This window comes from Gopherus evgoodei, chromosome 5, assembly GCF_007399415.2.
Source record: "Gopherus evgoodei ecotype Sinaloan lineage chromosome 5, rGopEvg1_v1.p, whole genome shotgun sequence".
Lineage (NCBI taxonomy): Eukaryota > Metazoa > Chordata > Testudines > Testudinidae > Gopherus > Gopherus evgoodei.
The window spans coordinates 82,507,149-82,523,963 of record NC_044326.1 but is presented as its reverse complement, the minus strand read 5'-3'; the positions used below and the strand labels follow the sequence as shown (position 1 = coordinate 82,523,963).

General features: G+C 39.9%; 1 protein-coding gene across 3 annotated transcripts; it reads left to right on the top strand.

Moving 5' to 3' along the window:
• The first annotated feature begins 2,570 nt into the window (after positions 1-2,570).
• On the top strand, positions 2,571-16,504 carry FGB (fibrinogen beta chain). Of its 3 annotated transcripts, XM_030564155.1 has the most exons (9): positions 2,571-2,666; positions 2,924-2,944; positions 4,182-4,385; positions 8,228-8,411; positions 9,180-9,407; positions 9,963-10,076; positions 12,849-12,971; positions 13,159-13,444; positions 16,276-16,504. In XM_030564155.1, the coding sequence occupies exons 1-9, from the start codon at positions 2,571-2,573 to the stop codon at positions 16,502-16,504; spliced, it is 1,485 nt and encodes a 494-aa protein (XP_030420015.1). The 3 variants fall into 3 exon arrangements, with proteins under 3 accessions (XP_030420015.1, XP_030420016.1, XP_030420014.1); XM_030564156.1 differs by lacking the exon at positions 2,924-2,944 and having other exon boundaries at positions 2,592-2,666; XM_030564154.1 differs by lacking the exon at positions 2,924-2,944 and having other exon boundaries at positions 2,592-2,708.
• Positions 16,505-16,815: the final 311 nt, after the last annotated feature.

The window sequence follows — 16,815 nt, the reverse complement described above, 5'->3', positions numbered from 1 at the left end:
CACTGAAGTGAGGATTTTTTCTGCTTCAGTATGAGTATGAAACTTCCATTTGCCTTTGCAGGAATTATGCACACATCCAGGGCCTCAGGGAACTTCTTTTGAACAGTATTCTTTGGGTGAGATTGTCAAAGGCAAGGAGAATTAGACACTTATCTTCCATTTGTGCCTTTGAAAATCTCACCCTTAACATCAACTGAATCTTTATTACCTCAAAATGTGGATGCCCACTGTGATTATACAATTCAGCTTCAAGAAGGATTTCCATAGTTTTCTCTAAAAATATAAAAATTATATATCCAGTAAGTTAAAAACATTCTCTTATGTTAATGGCACTTAATGCTTCTTTTGACACGTTGTAATTGTTGCCATTTAATAAGACACTTTAACTATATAATATGTTCTTTAAAAATTTCTTTATGCACATTTAATTATTTTATTAATTATCATTAACAAATATAAGATGTTTCTTTTCATTATGTAATTTGCTTTTGCAGTTAAGAAGGGGAAAGAGTAACTTAAATATGTGAAATTTAATTATTTAACATTATTTTGTTTTATGTTTTTTTAAATCTAAGTATGACTGAAGTAATATGAAATAGTGAATGTTTTGTTCCTGAATTATTAATCTGCCTGTTGAATAGAACTGAGCAACTATTTCACACTGAATTATTCATTAAATGATTGTAGACTCTCTCCTATTTGTGATTTCCTCAGCAAGCTTGTGATTTTTCATATTTATTTGATATTAAAATTTCTTCACCACATTAATTATAATTTCTACAAATTATTTTTGATCTGTAGATTGTGAGCATGTCACTTGGAATATTCAAAATTCTTGTTTTGTTGGTTAATTTTGACTGTTTACTGATTGTGCAAGTACAGCTCTTAAAATCCAATGGTCACAAGTTTAATATTTACAATCGATATTTGCTTATACAATCGTGCTGCTGCTTGTGAAAATTCCTGCTTGTCAAATTGTTTACTAGAATGCTAATGACAGGGAGAACAGACAGGGTGCAAACACAGCAGAAAAGAAGTCAGGTTTTACGGTTAAAATGAATATTTTCAGAACTTTCTTGGTTACACAAGCACATCTTGGAGTAAAAAAGATTTACTAAGGATTTTGTTTTAGTGAGGGTAAATGAGGCCCAAGTTTGTATTTCTGATATAATATACCCAGTGGGGTAGTGCTCATCTGTGATGGGTTTTCAAATATTTGCTTACTTAAACCATCCTCAATCTCTTCTAATAACACCAACATTAATCAGGACACTTATGAGTCAGCTGGATCTTTTTCGGCCTCCCATTCTTCCTGTTTATCCCAGGAGTTATGTTGCATATCCTGGGTCTGATTCTGCCAACAATTTTGTGAGCACTAGTCAACTCAATTGGTAGCCCGTATGATGCCAATGAACTTTCTTAAAAAGGGTTTGCAAGTTTGTTCTCTCACTTTTGGTTGTGTTCCAATTTTTTTTTTTGTTTTGTGTTTTTAAAATCTGCATAGGTTGTAAATTGGTCTAGATTATGAAAGGTACTCAGCTTCCTTTTAGGCATCTTAATGGCTTTTCAAAAGGGCTCAGCATTCAGTGAATCCCACTGACAACAGTTGGGTACTGAGCAGTTTCAAAAACTGGCCACATTACTTAGGTGAGTAAAAGGAAGCTGAGCTCTTCTGAACATTCTGGCTCCAGTTGTGGGTGCTGAGCATTTTGGAAATCAGACTTTTAAAAAAAATTGAAGATATTAGTGAATCAACTTTTATCAATTAAATTATATTAATTATTATCGATAGGCCCCAAACTAACAAAGTACTTAAGAATGTGCTGAACGTTTAAGTTCATGAGTAGTCCATTGAAACTGAAATGCTATAGTGCTCTGCTGGATAACGGCTATATTTGTAAGCTCTTCGGGGCAGATCACCTTTATATTTGTGTGTGTGGTTCCTAGCCCATTGGGACTCTAACCTGATCAGGACCCCTAAGTGCTGCAGTAAGAAAGATCGTTATCCTGTAAGCATCATGTACTTGCCTCAATAGCCTTCCCGAGGTTTGATAATCATAGAAATGTGTTGAAGTATGCACTGAACAATGTAGCTTATGTTGTGTACTATATGATTTTGGTACATAGTTAATGAAATATTTAAAAAAAGTCAAAGACTTCCAAGAGGAGAAAGTAAGTAACTTTGTTTTTTTGTGACATTTAACATTATTTCCCTCAACTCAGTCGGTTGGATGTGCACCTTTTCAGGTGTTTCAAAAGGCTAATGATTTTTAGGAAAAATAATTGAGGAAGAGGTGATATTTCAGGATGTATATATTAAACTATGCCACAGAACATGGGGGATGTGTAACATGTAGATAAAGGGCCAGTGTCCATGTAGAGTATTGCTCAACTGGGGAATTTGTTCAGGCACGAAGTGAACAAAGAGATTAAATATTAACAGTGGAACGATAACTCTTCTTTTGGTTAGACCTATCATTAGCAAGCCAGGAGACTTCAGACTGTCAGGTATATATATGAACACAAAGTGCCTTTCACTGTCAGTACCTTCAGCAGGGAAGGTTACCAAGATGTTTAAGCAAGCCAGCATCATGAAACTGCTATTGCTGAGTCTGCTCTGTGTTTCCACAGTTAGATCCCTGGCTTCTCTAGATTATGATGATGAGGTTGTAGTAATGATGATAATAATTAATAATAACAATAGTAATGCTTGATCTTAGTTGTATGTATGACTTTATAAGCTTTTTAATTTAGTTAAATTACAAAATAAAATGTTTAATTATCTCACAAACATATTCATCATCAGCTTAAGGTGTTCAAGGAAAATTGTAATTTTTTTTCTCATATATGTAACAGCAAACTGTAGGGTTTTTTTCCTCTGTTCTCTGACGATTTTCCTTCTTCCTCTCTCTCTTCTTTGTAGGAAAGTGACAACGCTCCCAGGGTAAGATTGGATTTAATTACATGTTCAGACATATTCAAGTAAGGACGTTTATTTAGCAATTTTAACATTTATTTAAGAGCATGAGAAACAAACTCTGCGTAAGTAAAAGAATAGCAAAATGTGTGTTAAATAATGCCTTGAGACTATTGAAGTCAATGAGGTCTTTCCTTTGATTCAGTGGGCTTTGAATCAGGCTCTAAATAAGCAACAAAAGGAAGGAACTGGTTCCCAGTTCATACTGCACTGGAGTTAGAAAGAGAGAGGTAACATTCTGAAACAGAATTAAAAAACACAAACAAACAAAAAACCCACCAAGGCCAGTCTAAAATTAAAGCATAAAAATGTGTATAGCTGGTATATTAATTTTGCTTAAGGAAAGAAATTTAAGATAAGTCAATATTTGATTTAAAATTGGATTTTAAAAAATCTTGTACAAATCCCTAAACAAATGAATACCAGGTTCAAAAATAAGAAATTATTTCATATGTGGCATAATTGGCTGGGTCTATAAATTGAATATCTTTCTGATATACTATTTTACCATATAACTTCCCAGCCATTTTCTAATGTATACCGCTTATTTCTGATGTTTCTAAGAGTTTGATCTCGCAGCCATTACACATGTGAGTCTTACTTGTGAGAGTAGTTTCATTGCCCTCACTGGGCTACTCACAGTTAGGGTGTGAAGGATCAGATCTGAATATTTTGGTCTATCCTATTTCCCTTATTCAGAGGATTGTTATCCGGATGCTTAATTCTTTTTTGAATCCTACTAATAACTTGAAGCTCCATGTCCAGTGGCCATGAGCTGTGCAAAATAATCTATTTCTTTTATCAGGTTTAAGTTTCTTGCTATTTATTTTTTATGAACCTTTTCTATTTTTGCTATTTCTGTTTTGAGATGGGAGGCTAGTATTATAGGGCAATTACAATATTTTCAGTATTGGTTTCAATTTCATCTTTTAACTGTCCTAACAATTTGTTCACTTTTTTAATGCCAAAGTACATTGAACAGATGTTTTCATTCAGCTACCCAAAATGATACTCAGGTCTTTTTCCCGCAAGGAATTAGTGTATTTCTTGAGACTAAAATGTGAGAGATAGAAGGCAAAATGATACCTAAAATATGCTAATAAACTGATGTATGCTATTTTTATATTTTATGCAGTTGATGTACATGTTTTTAAAATAATTATCCTAATTATAAAGAGTTTTTTCTCCCTCTGGCTTTGTGTAGGCTAATGGCGAAAAAGTGGATGCTCGAGGTCACAGACCAGTAGATAAAAGACGGGAGCCAACACCAACTCTCAGACCAGCTCCTCCTCCCATTAGTAAAGGTGGATATCAGGCTCGTCCAACAAAACCACCCACTTGGGGCCAGAAGAAAGAAAGTGTCATTTATCCTGATGCAGGAGGCTGCAGGCATGCATCAGATGAGCTAGTAGGTGTATTTGCCTTGTAATTGCAGTGGAGACAGATAGTAATTGTATCCCTGCTTTCAGAAATGTACTAAACCTCACAATGGTACTACCTGCAGCTCAGCAGGTATCTTGTGCTTGGAAAGCTCAGTAGCATTCAGGTGGTTACAGTGAATTCGATGCACTTCCCATTCTAGTGCTTTGATGATACCCCTCCAGAAACATTAGTCATCACTATTTTTTCAGAACTCATCTTTTTAAACTGTTGTGCCCTTTAATATTTTTCTCTTTCTTTAACAGTTGTGAAGAACAGTTTTCTTAATCAACCAAACACCGAAAAGTGACCATTGTAGTTCACTGACAGACCAACTCTGCTCTCCCCAGGGGTGAAAGCAACTTACAGGACTTACCGGTACTGCCGAAGTCCTGAGGGGGGCGTGGCCTCATCCGGAAGAGGTGTGGCCTCTCAAGATTTAAAGGCCCTGAGGAACCAGCTGTGGCTGGGAGACCCAGGGCCTTTAAATCAACCAGGGGCTCCCAGCTGCAGGGTGGCGGGGACCCCCGGCTCTTGCCGCCAGGGGGAACCCCAAGATTTGCAGGGCTGGGGCAGGGATTTAAAGGGCTCCGAGCTCCTGCCGCTGAGGGAAGCCCGGAGCCCGTTAAATCCTGGCCCCAGTCTGGCCACCAGAGCCATGGCTTGGATTGAAATGTCTCTGGGCTGCCCGCAGCCATGGGGAGCTTTGAGCCCTTTAAATCCCCGCCTCAGCTCAGCCGTGGGCAGCCCAGAGACATTTCAATCCCTGCCGTGGAAGTCGATGCGGTCCAACACGGTGTACTGGCTCTTGCCAGTATGCCGGACCAGACCGGACCGGCTTACTTTCACCTCCGACTGTATGTATGTGTATGTGTATGAATGTGTCACAAACAATGCAGCTGCAGCCTGCCACCGACCAGCAGCGACCCCTGCAACCGGCCCCTGTGGGCTGCTGCCTGCAGAGAGCCAGCAGGTGCCACTGGGCTGGGTCTGCCAAAGAGTGTAACCAAGGCAAAAACCACAGCCAGCCAGCCAGCCAGAGAGGGAGCCCGGCGAGGGAGGGGAGGGAGTCAGGGGTGAATGAACGACAACTGGAATAGCCTTCATGAAATATACAAGATATTTAGAGAAAGTTTTGTCAATTTCAGCCTCTGCACTCTGCAGGCAGGACAAAACAAAAAGAGCTCTGAGATTGCACCTGATGTCCTAAGGACATTTCAGGTGTTTGAATCAATATATAAAGAGGGTGGATTGGAATGAAAACTACCATTTCTTTCAAAGGAGGCACAATAATTTCCCTGAATATTCAGTTTTCCCCTCCAATCCCTTTGTGGTTTTGTCTATGGGGGCTATTTGCTTTCCCTGTGAATCTTTAGTTGCTTTAGCAAAATTGCTTTGCCCAAAATAAACCCTAATCATCATGACACATCTTTCCACCAGGTTCTCCATGTTTTTTGTGTTGTTTTTTTTTAAACAGTAACATTTCAAAGAGGATCTGCAAGCAGTTTGGACATCACAACCATGATCCTCTGCTGGGGAGTGAATGGGATAGATTTGAACTTGGAAATGGTTCCTGATTTTGATTGTGTTTAGGAGATCCCCTAGTCCCGGGGGCAGAAGAGAACTGCTCCTGCCATGGTCACACACACCCAACAACAACTGAGAGTGAAATTAACAAGGATGCCAGAAATGGCTCCTAACTCTGGGCACTGAACTGCACAGGGAACAGCTGAGTTCAAACTGTTCTTTTGCAGGCAGCAGCAGCAGCAAGTATCTCAGCCAGTGTCCCTACTGCAAGCTAGAGCCTAGAGGAGAACCCCTGCTGGGGGTGGGGGAGGGGGATAAAGCAGAGCCTTGTCTGCAGCCTGGCTGGAGGAGGGGGAGGGAGGAGATGAGAAACCAATGTGACAGTGAGTTTTCCCTTTCCACCTGCTTTTATTAGCTCTGGATTTAAGCTGTGCAGCCAAATGCTTGTATTTGTTGTGTATATTAGTATTGGAGAGATCCCCTCATCCCGGGGGCAGAAAAGGACTGCCCCTGCCATGGTCAAACACACCCTCCCCTCAACCCCCTCCCCCCAGCTACTGTGAGTGAAATTAACAAGGATGCCAGAAACCTAGCCCTGGGGGCTGAACCATCAGGGAACAGCTGAGTTTAAACTAGTCTTATGCAGGAAGCAGGCTTCTCTCTCCCTCCCTCAGTCAGTCTCCTTTTCTTACCAGCCTTCCATATCAGCCTGTACCAGCTTACTTTCATCTCTGGCTCTCCCTTGCTTATGTTGAGTAGTACCTGGTTGAGCAAGTAGTCTTGCTGATTTCATGGGATTATTTGTTGAGTCAGATCCTACTTATGATGAGCAGGGAGGCAGAACTGATCCCTGAATGATGAATGTAAATAATTATGATCTAGATTGTGCTCTCCATCACTTACATGGCTGTGCATTGGGAAGGAAGGAATAAGGAGCCTCTCTTCTCACTCTTCATGGCCTGCAAAATGGCTGGCTAGAATTGCAAGACCTGTGGTTGAGGAGGCATAGGGACTGCAATTGAGATGCTGCCCTCCACTTGAGGAGCCATTCATTGGAGAGGTGCAGTGGAGTAAGAGGAGCCAAGGGTTCACTTCTCACTCCCAACCCCACTGATTCATTACCCTAGAGATGAAAGGAATGAAGATGGAAATATGTAGCTGTATCTTTAGGCATTATTAATTGAAAGAAAGATATAGCACAGATCTGCTTTAACATCATATATTATCCAGGGCATCTTCACTATCAAACATTTTTGCATCTATCCTGTACTGCATGGCTCTGTCCAGCTGTCCAGTATTCAAAGGAATCCCCCCTCTTTTTATATTCTTCAAGCATTCATTACATTCTACTATCAGTCTTCAACCCAAGCACCTTTAGGTGGGAAGTGTATGCAAAGACAAGTAGTATGTCTAATAGAATGCTAACTTCCCTATACTGAACCAGTTGTGCACCACATTACCTCACTTTTAGTCTCCAGTAAAAAGCATAAATTGTGACCATGTTGCTAGGCATCTTAGTATCTGAGAACTTATTACTTCTAACTAGAGATGACTCAAACAAGTTTGTTAAAGTTCAGTTAATCAGAAATGCAGGATTATTTTGGAGGCCTTTAGTAGGTTGGGTACTTTCTGTCTCATACTGCTTCAAAATTTGGTGCTTTTGTATTTTTTTCATCTGTTTTGGTACATTTTCATCCTTAAGAGGAATAGTGACTGATGCTATAATAATAGTGCAAGCTTCCAGAGGAGATAATTTAAAAAAAAAAAAGTGTATGGTTGTTTCACATGAAAGATACTCAGACCTTACGTACCAGAGTAAAGTTAATACTTAATTCTGTGATTATGTGGGGGACATATATCTCAATATTTTTGGGTACCTGATATGGCTGTAGTGCTTGATGAATCATAATTTTTGTAGCTGCAGATGGTTAAACCATGAACAGTTGGTAATCCAGAAAAATTAGCCAAAAGCATGTGGTGGATCAGGGATATTACGGAGTCTCTCCCTCCCAGAACTTTAATGAGCTATCAGAGGGGATTCCCTATTGGAGCTTGAGCCTGTTTTCTCCATTTAAGATGGCAGGTTTTTTCCAAGAAATTGAATGTCTGAAGTATTTTGAGACCATATTGAGACAACTAAATAAATGGCCTAGATTTGCTAGATGCTCAGCAGGTTTTAAAATCTGGTTACTTGTTTAGGTGCCAAAATATGAGATTGGGAACCTAACTTTAGGCGCCTAGTTTTATAAACCTTGGCCCTAATCTACAGCATTTGTAGTTGACTCTTTCCCCCTGCTTTTTTAGGGAGTGTTGTGTCCAACTGGGTGTGAGTTGCAAACTGCATTGGTAAAACAGGAAAAAAGTGTGAAATCCGACATTCGGGACCTAAAGAACAAAGTAGAGAAACAGTCCGAAACCTCTTCAACATTCTATGAGTACATGAATACATTAGAAGATAAACTGGCAAGAAGACAAAAACAAGTAAAAGGTACATTATTGTTATGCATCATTGCAGTAAATCAGTATTACAGACAAATTTGCATTGCTACAAGTACTAAATATATAGGGCTTGTTAAAAAAGGTTTCAGATAGGAGCATCGGTCTAAGTAGCTAAGGTGTCACAAGTCCATAAAACTAAATCTAAAAAATCCTAGCTGAGGGGCCAAGGACCTGATCCTGCTTTTGATGAAGTCAAAGGTAAAACTTGCATTGGACCCTTAGGCCTGTGTCTACCCAACAATTAAACACCTGCAGTTGGCCCAGGTCAGCTGACTCGGGATCACAGAGCTCGGGCTGCGGCACTGTAAAATTTCTGGGCTCCAGCCTGAGCTTGAACGTCTACACAGCTATTTTTAGTCCCATAGCCTGAGCCTGTGAACCCAAGTCAGCTGATCAAGACCAGCCACAGCCATACTGCATGTCTTTTATTCTAGTATAGACGTACCCTAGATGTCCCCAGCTCCTGGACAACCATAATAAGCTTCTGTGAGGGTGTTTACTACAGGTCTTTGGCAGAAGAAATTTGTCCATTTATACTGAGCCATAATACAAAGTATATCCCTGTTACAGGGGCTAAAGCTCTTTGTACACTGTGAAATCAGGGAAGAGAGGGAAAGGACACACAGAGCACTCTTTTCATTTCTACAGCAGAAGTATATAATAATACTGGCTGGTTCATGATTTATAATTTGGATTAGAATATGCTAGTTGGAAAATGTTGAAAATTGTGACAATTGTTATACATTCTCTTTTCTAGATAATGAAAATATAGTTTCTCAGTACCACACAGAAATAGAGCAGCACTATACATACATCAGAGAGAACATGGACAACAACATCCCGTCTAGCCTCCGAGTGCTCCGTTCAGTTGTGGATACCTTACACAAAAAGATACAAAAACTGGAAAATGCTATAGCATCCCAAATGGACAATTGCCGCTCTTCATGCATTGTTTCCTGTAATATCCCAGTGGTGTCAGGCAAAGGTAACTCATTTACACATATAGAAATCTCTCCCTTCTGTCATTTATATCAATGTACAACTGGACAGATGCATTATGGGCACATGTTCTCATTCCTCCAAAGCATATGACACCAGTCACCAATCAGGATACCATAGCTGATGGACCACTGGCCTGATCCCGTATGGAAAATCATATGTATTACCTATCTTATTTATCTTTTGTGGGTGGGATTTTCAAAAGCACCTAAGTGATTTAGGGGCATGAATCCCACTGACTTTCAGAAAGGCATTGTGCGTCAGTGGGACCTGTCATCAAGGAGTTTTTGAAAATCTCATTTTATAAGGGATTGTGGGACAATACAGGTATATTATTCTTTCTTTTGTGATTCCTTCTTATGTCATTTTAATTTATAATTTAAATCAAAGTGAAATCAAGCAGAATTAGATGTTTGTAAGATATTCCTGTATAATTAGTAAATAGAAATCTATTCTGTTAATTATTGTCTTTATGAAGAGGATTGTTCTACTAGATTTTCATGATCCCTCAGAAACATAAACTGTTGATTTATGATTGCAGAATGTGAAGATATTATCAGAAAAGGAGGTGAGTCATCTGAAATGTACCTCATTCAGCCTGATGCTTTCTTCAGACCGTACAAGGTATATTGTGATATGACCACAACAAAAGGAGGTAAGTGTGAGATAAACTATGGTGCTGTGACAGGGATAACTATAAATTTTCACAAAAATGAATTTGCACTGGTCCTGTATTTCTTTGTATTTGTGCTCATCTGAGATTATAACTTTTGGCACTAATTATTAGTTAATCCAAAGCAACTGTTCTCATGCTATGGCTTGTGAACCACTGCAGAATGCAGGGCCGCCTGGGGGGTTGGGGGCGGGGGTCGGCAAGTAGGTTAATTTGCCCCAGGCCCTGGGCCCCTCAGGGGCCCCACGAGCCCTGACCTGGCAGGGGTCCGGGTCTTTGGCAGCATTTCGGCGGCAGGGGGGGCCTTCAGTGCTGCTGCAGCTCGCCCGCTTTGCCCCAGACCCCCTGAATCCTCAGGGCAGCCCTGCCAGAATGTCATCTACAGAAAGTTTTGAGAACTACGTGCTGAGGGCTCTGAGTGCTGGAGTGAAGGTGACCCCATCCATAGTAGGATCTTTCTCTAATAAGTGAGAAAGAATTGTTGGATTGTCACTGATTGGGCTTGGTAGATGAAATTTTGACTCATTGAATATTTTACTGTGCTAGATTGAAGTGCCATATCACAATTGTGCTAGGGAGCAAGAAGAGCATATGACTGCCCCCACCTCTACCTCCTCCAGGTTGGCTGTGTTAGGACTTCCTGGAGATTGGGTCCAGGCTCTGTGCAGAGTGCAAGGACTGAGCCCCAGATGCCTCCCCAATTGGAGCAAGTGGAAGGAATGGGCAGATCGGGGATCTTTGGCTCACTTTCCCACCCTACCCCATTCATTGGCCAGAGGAGTTGGCTGGGTGCATGGAGGGGAGTAACTTGCCACACTTTCAAGGCCTGCAATGTATTAAAACCTCCAGTGATGGAGATTCCACAACCTCACTGGGTAATTTGTTCCTAATTGTAAGGGTAGTTGAGCACTGAAACAAATTACAGTGCAATCTCTGGTACTGAAGGTTTTTAAGAATAGGTTAGACAAATACCTGTTGGGGATGGTCGAGACCAGTGATGCTCAGACTGAGGTTCGTGAGCCGCAAGTGGCTCTTTAATGTGTTTCCTGTGGCTCTTTGCAGCACATGATATGAAAACACTTTGTGATTTAATTATTAACCAATCTAAGTTATTAACCAATCAGGATGCTTTTACTATGTTATTAACCAATTGTGGTTGATAAAATAATAATATGTGGTCTGTCATTTTGCTGTGAGAATAATACAGATATAAACTAAATATTTCCCCGTCATATTGTTTAAATATGAACATATAATATTATAGTGAACGAAACAATGAATTAACATACAGTAGCTCTTTTGGGTAATGTTGATCGCTAATTTGGTCCTGAACTACTGAGGTCTGAGTATTGCCAGTCTAGAAAATACTTAGTCCTACCTCAGTGCAGGGGACTGGACTAGCTGACCTACTGAGATCCATTCTAGTTCTTCATTCCTATGATTCTGTGATTCTACTTCTTCCCTCTATGCCCCAAGCACGAGGGGAAAATGGGAAGAATTGTGCCTCTGAGACTTGCTCTGCCTCCCAGCACTCCTCCTGGGGCAGCACATCTACTCGTCACCCCTAACTCACAACTAAGTAAATATCTAGCCAAGTATGAAAATGTTACAAGCATTCTTTGCTTCTGACATGGAGATAGACATTCAGGCTAGCACAACAGTTTAACTATTTATAGATTATTTCAGAAAGTGCACACTTGTCATAAACAGCTATGACAACACTCCAAAGATTGCACTTTTTCTTCATTAGTACTGTGATCACATATGTAATAAGGGACCAAACACGTTCCTTTAGGCCTCCATTTTCCAGCCTGACTCACAAGATATGGTCCCACTTAATGTTAGTAGGGTGGTAGAAGTAGACCCTTACGATATGGGATCCTCCCACTCTGCAGGGTCCTAGAGCCCGAGCTCCAGCCCAAGCCCAGAAGTCTACACAGCAATGAAACAGACCCATGATCCCGAGCCCTACGATCATGAGTCTGCTGTCATGGGCCAGCCATAGGTTTTTCTTTCCTGTATAGACATACCCTAAGGGTTCAGTCCTGCTCCAGTTGAAGTCAATGGCAAAGCTCCTTGTAGTAGGGTTGACTTTCTCCTGAGATCCCCCTTGTGGTCAGAGGTCACTCTGCAGTGCCCTGCCTCTGTTTCCCCCATTTTAAAACTCCTTACACAGACTCCATACATTTTTTCTGTGGTCAGAATACCCATTCTTTGGGTCTGGATTTACTCACAGAACATAAACTAAAAATAAAACATACAGTCCCAAATTAAAGTCCAACAGACAAACATTCCTCTTCCTACTCCCAGGTCTTTCTGCCTAGGGAGACCTTTTTGCCTCCTGCTTGCTCGGGTCTCTCCCAGGCCTCCTTTCCTGGAGAGCTTTGCAGTCCCTTTCTTTTTGTCCCCTTGCTTGCTCAGGATCTCTCCTGCCTTAGCTGGCTATTTCCTAGCTGAAGTTTTAGTTCCAGATACCAGGACTCTGCTGGAACCTGCACACTCCTGGGAGTCTTTGCTCTCCCTGAGTGAGCACCCATCCATCCACCCCCTTCACTGCAGCTTCCAGCTGCTCTATCCAGGGTAATCACCTGATGTCTCTTGAGTTGTGCCTCTTTCAGTAATCAGGGTTGGCTAGTCCCAGACCCTCCAGCTCCTCTTACACACCCCTTGATGCAAACAGGAGCAGGATTACACACTAACACTATTTGTTCTCTTGTTAATTGCAATTTAATTCAAATATTGTTGCCCCTGCAGGATGGACTTTAATTCAGAACCGCCAAGATGGCAGTGTTGGCTTTGGGAGAACATGGGATGCATACAAAAAAGGATTTGGAAATATTGCAAAAAGTGGAGGGAAAAAATACTGTGATACTCCAGGTAAAATTCTGAATATAAACCTTAAAGTGCTTCTTTTATTAAAACTTTTTTCTCGGGTTTCTTAAAACTGTCCACACTTGATTCAAAGGATGTTCATTAACTGTAGCAGATTTATGAGAAATAGTAAAGTTGCCTTAAAACATATTCTGAAAGTGGTTTCACTGAGTTTCCTTTTATTGGTTGTCAGGTGAATATTGGCTTGGAAATGACAAAATCAGCCAGCTTACCAAAATGGGACCCACTGAAGTTTTAATTGAAATGGAGGACTGGAATGGTGATAAGGTTTCAGCTCATTATGGAGGATTCACCATACAAAATGAGGCAAACAAGTATCAGATATCAGTTAGTAACTATAAAGGCACAGCTGGCAATGCTCTTATGGATGGAGCTTCACAACTGTACGGCGAGAACAGAACAATGACAGTTCACAATGGCATGTTCTTCAGCACTTTTGATAGAGACAATGATGGATGGTATGTACTTGCATTATCAATTTTTTTTAATATCAGGATAAAGCTATCAAATTGGAAATCTTACTGCTTTATGTGCATCCGGGTATGGATTGTTCTACAGTCTTTCAGAACAGGCTAATATGCGCTAATTCTGCAAAATGTCACAATCTCTTAGAATATGTTTACTATCTGCTAGTCATCAGCCAAATGCATGCACTGCGCCACTGAAGTATCCAAGAGCAGAATCTGGCCAAATGAAATTATGATTTAGACTAGAGCTGTACCAGAATCAAATACAGAGCACCTGCAGGCACACTGGAGTAGGGGGTTGAAGTTGTTCTAAAAATCACATCAGTGCCCACAGACTGGCACCTTTGGACACTGTATTATCATTCACATTAACTCATGAGATTATGGCCCCAATCTTGCTGTCACTGAAGCCAATGAGAATTTTGACACTGAAGTCAATAGGAGCAGGATCATTGGGCCTTAGTCAGCTGAGCCAAAAACAAAGATCTGCTGCTGAAATTAGCAAAATATCCTGTTCTAAAGGATAAATACTGCCTAATCAAGAATAGAAAGAATTTCAATTGTTAGTGATAAAGTGCATAATTTAGAATCTCTTTGGCACTATACCTCTAAAATGCCTCTAACCCTTTTACATAGTCATTTACTCTATTATAATATTTACTAATAGAGGAATTGCTTGTGTTGGCAAATCCATATGCTACATGTTGTTCGGTACTAGTAAGTTACAATGATATTTGCATTAGAAACACATATGCACAATATGACATAGTATAGGAACGATGTGTGCAAGTTTTCTTAGTTTTTAATTAAATACAGTAGGTGAATCCTTATTACTGTGCATGGACTTATGCAGTGACTGCCAGTGGTAGCTAGTATAGAATATTTGATGTGGTAGTTCTCTTCTCTACCACTATCTTTTTCGGCTATAGACATGCAAAAAAATTGTGCATTGGAGTGATCTATCATAAGCACTCTTTCACGTTGTTATTTTTAAAATGTGTGTCATTTTTTATGCTTATCAGAATAAAGAATCAGGTATAGTGCAAATTTTCCTGTGCATTTCTGCCAATGCACCTCCAGCATCCCAGTTATTTAAATCTTTGACTTTTCTGAAGCAGATTTTTCTAATTCTGTGGTGGCCTTTTGGGGTAAACAAACATACAGCAGAGACTAGAATAAGGTTGCCAGAATAATTTTCACCTCCTTCCAAAGTTGCATTTGAACCCAGATATCCAGAAATGAAAGTCTAGTGCATGAACTCTCTCTGACACCTTGTTTCTGTCCAGCCTCTTATTGAAACCAGGTCCCATATAAGTTTTAGTTAGGAATGTAATTAGGTCTATCCTGTGACCATTTACAGAACTGTCAGGTATTAGCTGATGAGCTAAAATTATCTTGCAAAAAAGATGCAGCATTATTGTATACTATTTGTTTGCAAATTCTTTGGGATAGTTTCTTAAAACAGGAGATTGCCAAATGGGGTGGTCTCTCATTCAAGATTAATTGTAGATGGATGTTTCTTCTGAGCCTAAACTTTTCATTATTGATTCTTTGGCTGTTTGGGCTCAGACTATAGGCTATTATTCATAACACATACCCAGATGAAGTGTATCGAACACACTCTAAATGATCAATCATCTGTGGAAAGTTCAGTGCTAACTTTTACTACATATTGAGGTTCAGATAACACAGATTCATACATGCACACATGCACACACAAATAAGAATATAAGATATAAGAAGTGCCCTACTGGGTCAGACCAAAGGTCCAACTAGCTCAGTATTCTGTCTTCCGACAGTGGCCAGTGTCAGGTACTCCAGAGGAAATGAACAGAACAGGTGATCATCAAGTAATCCATCCTCTGTCGCTCATTCCCAGCTTCTGGCAAACAGAGGCTGGGGACACCATTCCTGCTCATCCTGGCTAATAGCCTTTGATGGACCTATCCTCCGTGAATTTATCTAGTTCTTTTTTGAACCGTGTTATGGCCTTGGCCTTCACAATATCCTCTGGCAAGGAGTTCCACTGTGCGTTGTGTGAAGAAATACTTCCTTTTATTTGTTTTAAACCTGCTGCCTATTAATTTCATTTGGTGGCTCCTAGTTCTTGTATTATGAGAAGTTGTAAACAACACTTCCTTATCTACTTTCTCTACATCAGTCATGGTTTTATAGACCTCAGTCATATCTCTCCTTAGCTGTCTCATTTGTAAGCTGCAAAGTCCAAGTCTTATTAATCTCTCCTCATATGGAAGCTGTTCCATACCCCTAATCATTTTTGTTGCTGTTTTCTGAATTTTTTCCAATTCTAATATATCTTTTTTGAGATGAGGTGACCACATCTGCACACAGTAGTCAAGATGTGAGCGTACCATGGATTTATATAGAGGCAATATGATATTTTCTGTCTTATTATCTATCCCTTTCTTAATTATTCCCAGCATTCTGTTCGCTTTTTTGACTGCCACTGCATATTGAGTGGATGTTTTCAGAGAACTGTCCACAATGACGCCAAGATCTCTTTCTTGAGTGGTAACAGCTAATTTAGACCCTATCATTTTATATGTATAGTTGGGCTTATGCTTTCTGATGTGCATTACTTTGCATTTATCAACATTACATTTCATCTGCCATTTTGTTGCCTCGTCACTCAGTTTTGAGAGATCTTTTGTAGCTCTTTGCAGCCTGCCTGGTTCTTAACTATTGTTAGTAATTTTGTATTTTTTTAAATTTTGTATTTTGTAAAAATGTATTGTATTGTTTAGTTACAGTGCATCTGATACTGTTAACTGTGTTTCCCTTCCCTCCCCACCATCTCCCAGGGTTCATGCAGATCCAAGAAAACAGTGTTCTAAAGAAGATGGTGGTGGTTGGTGGTACAATCGATGCCATTCAGCAAATCCCAATGGCAGATACTATTGGGGAGGACAGTACAGCTGGGATATGGCAAAACACGGCACAGATGATGGAGTTGTATGGATGAACTGGAAAGGGTCATGGTATTCATTGAAGAAGATGAGTATGAAGATTAGACCGTTCTTTCCACAATAATCGTCATTCAAATGAACAACATCAAATGTTTTCATGTGCATATCAAAGTTAACTTCTTTCAGTGCATGATATTTGATTTTGTCTCTACATAAGAGAACCAAAAATATCAATGTTTATATGTCTGACTATATTGTGACTTGAATTGGAGAAGTCATGCTGAATATAAACCTTTGTCTGACCCATTAAAAAAACCTTGAAAGTGTCTTTTGTACCATTTGTACTTTATCTCAGGATGGAAGTAACTGACAGCTATCTTGTTAGTCCAGAAATAGATCAATATCAGAAATATCCATTCCTTTTTCTTATAAAAC

What these genes read in the sequence shown, in the direction of transcription:
- FGB (XM_030564155.1), top strand. Translation starts at nt 2,571, where the DNA reads ATGTTTAAGCAAGCCAGCATCATGAAACTGCTATTGCTGAGTCTGCTC. An exon ending in AAAGTGACAACGCTCCCAGG is followed by an intron (nt 2,945 to 4,181) that starts GTAAGATTGGAT and finishes GGCTTTGTGTAG; the next exon opens with GCTAATGGCGAAAAAGTGGA. An exon ending in GATAGAGACAATGATGGATG is followed by an intron (nt 13,445 to 16,275) that starts GTATGTACTTGC and finishes ACCATCTCCCAG; the next exon opens with GGTTCATGCAGATCCAAGAA.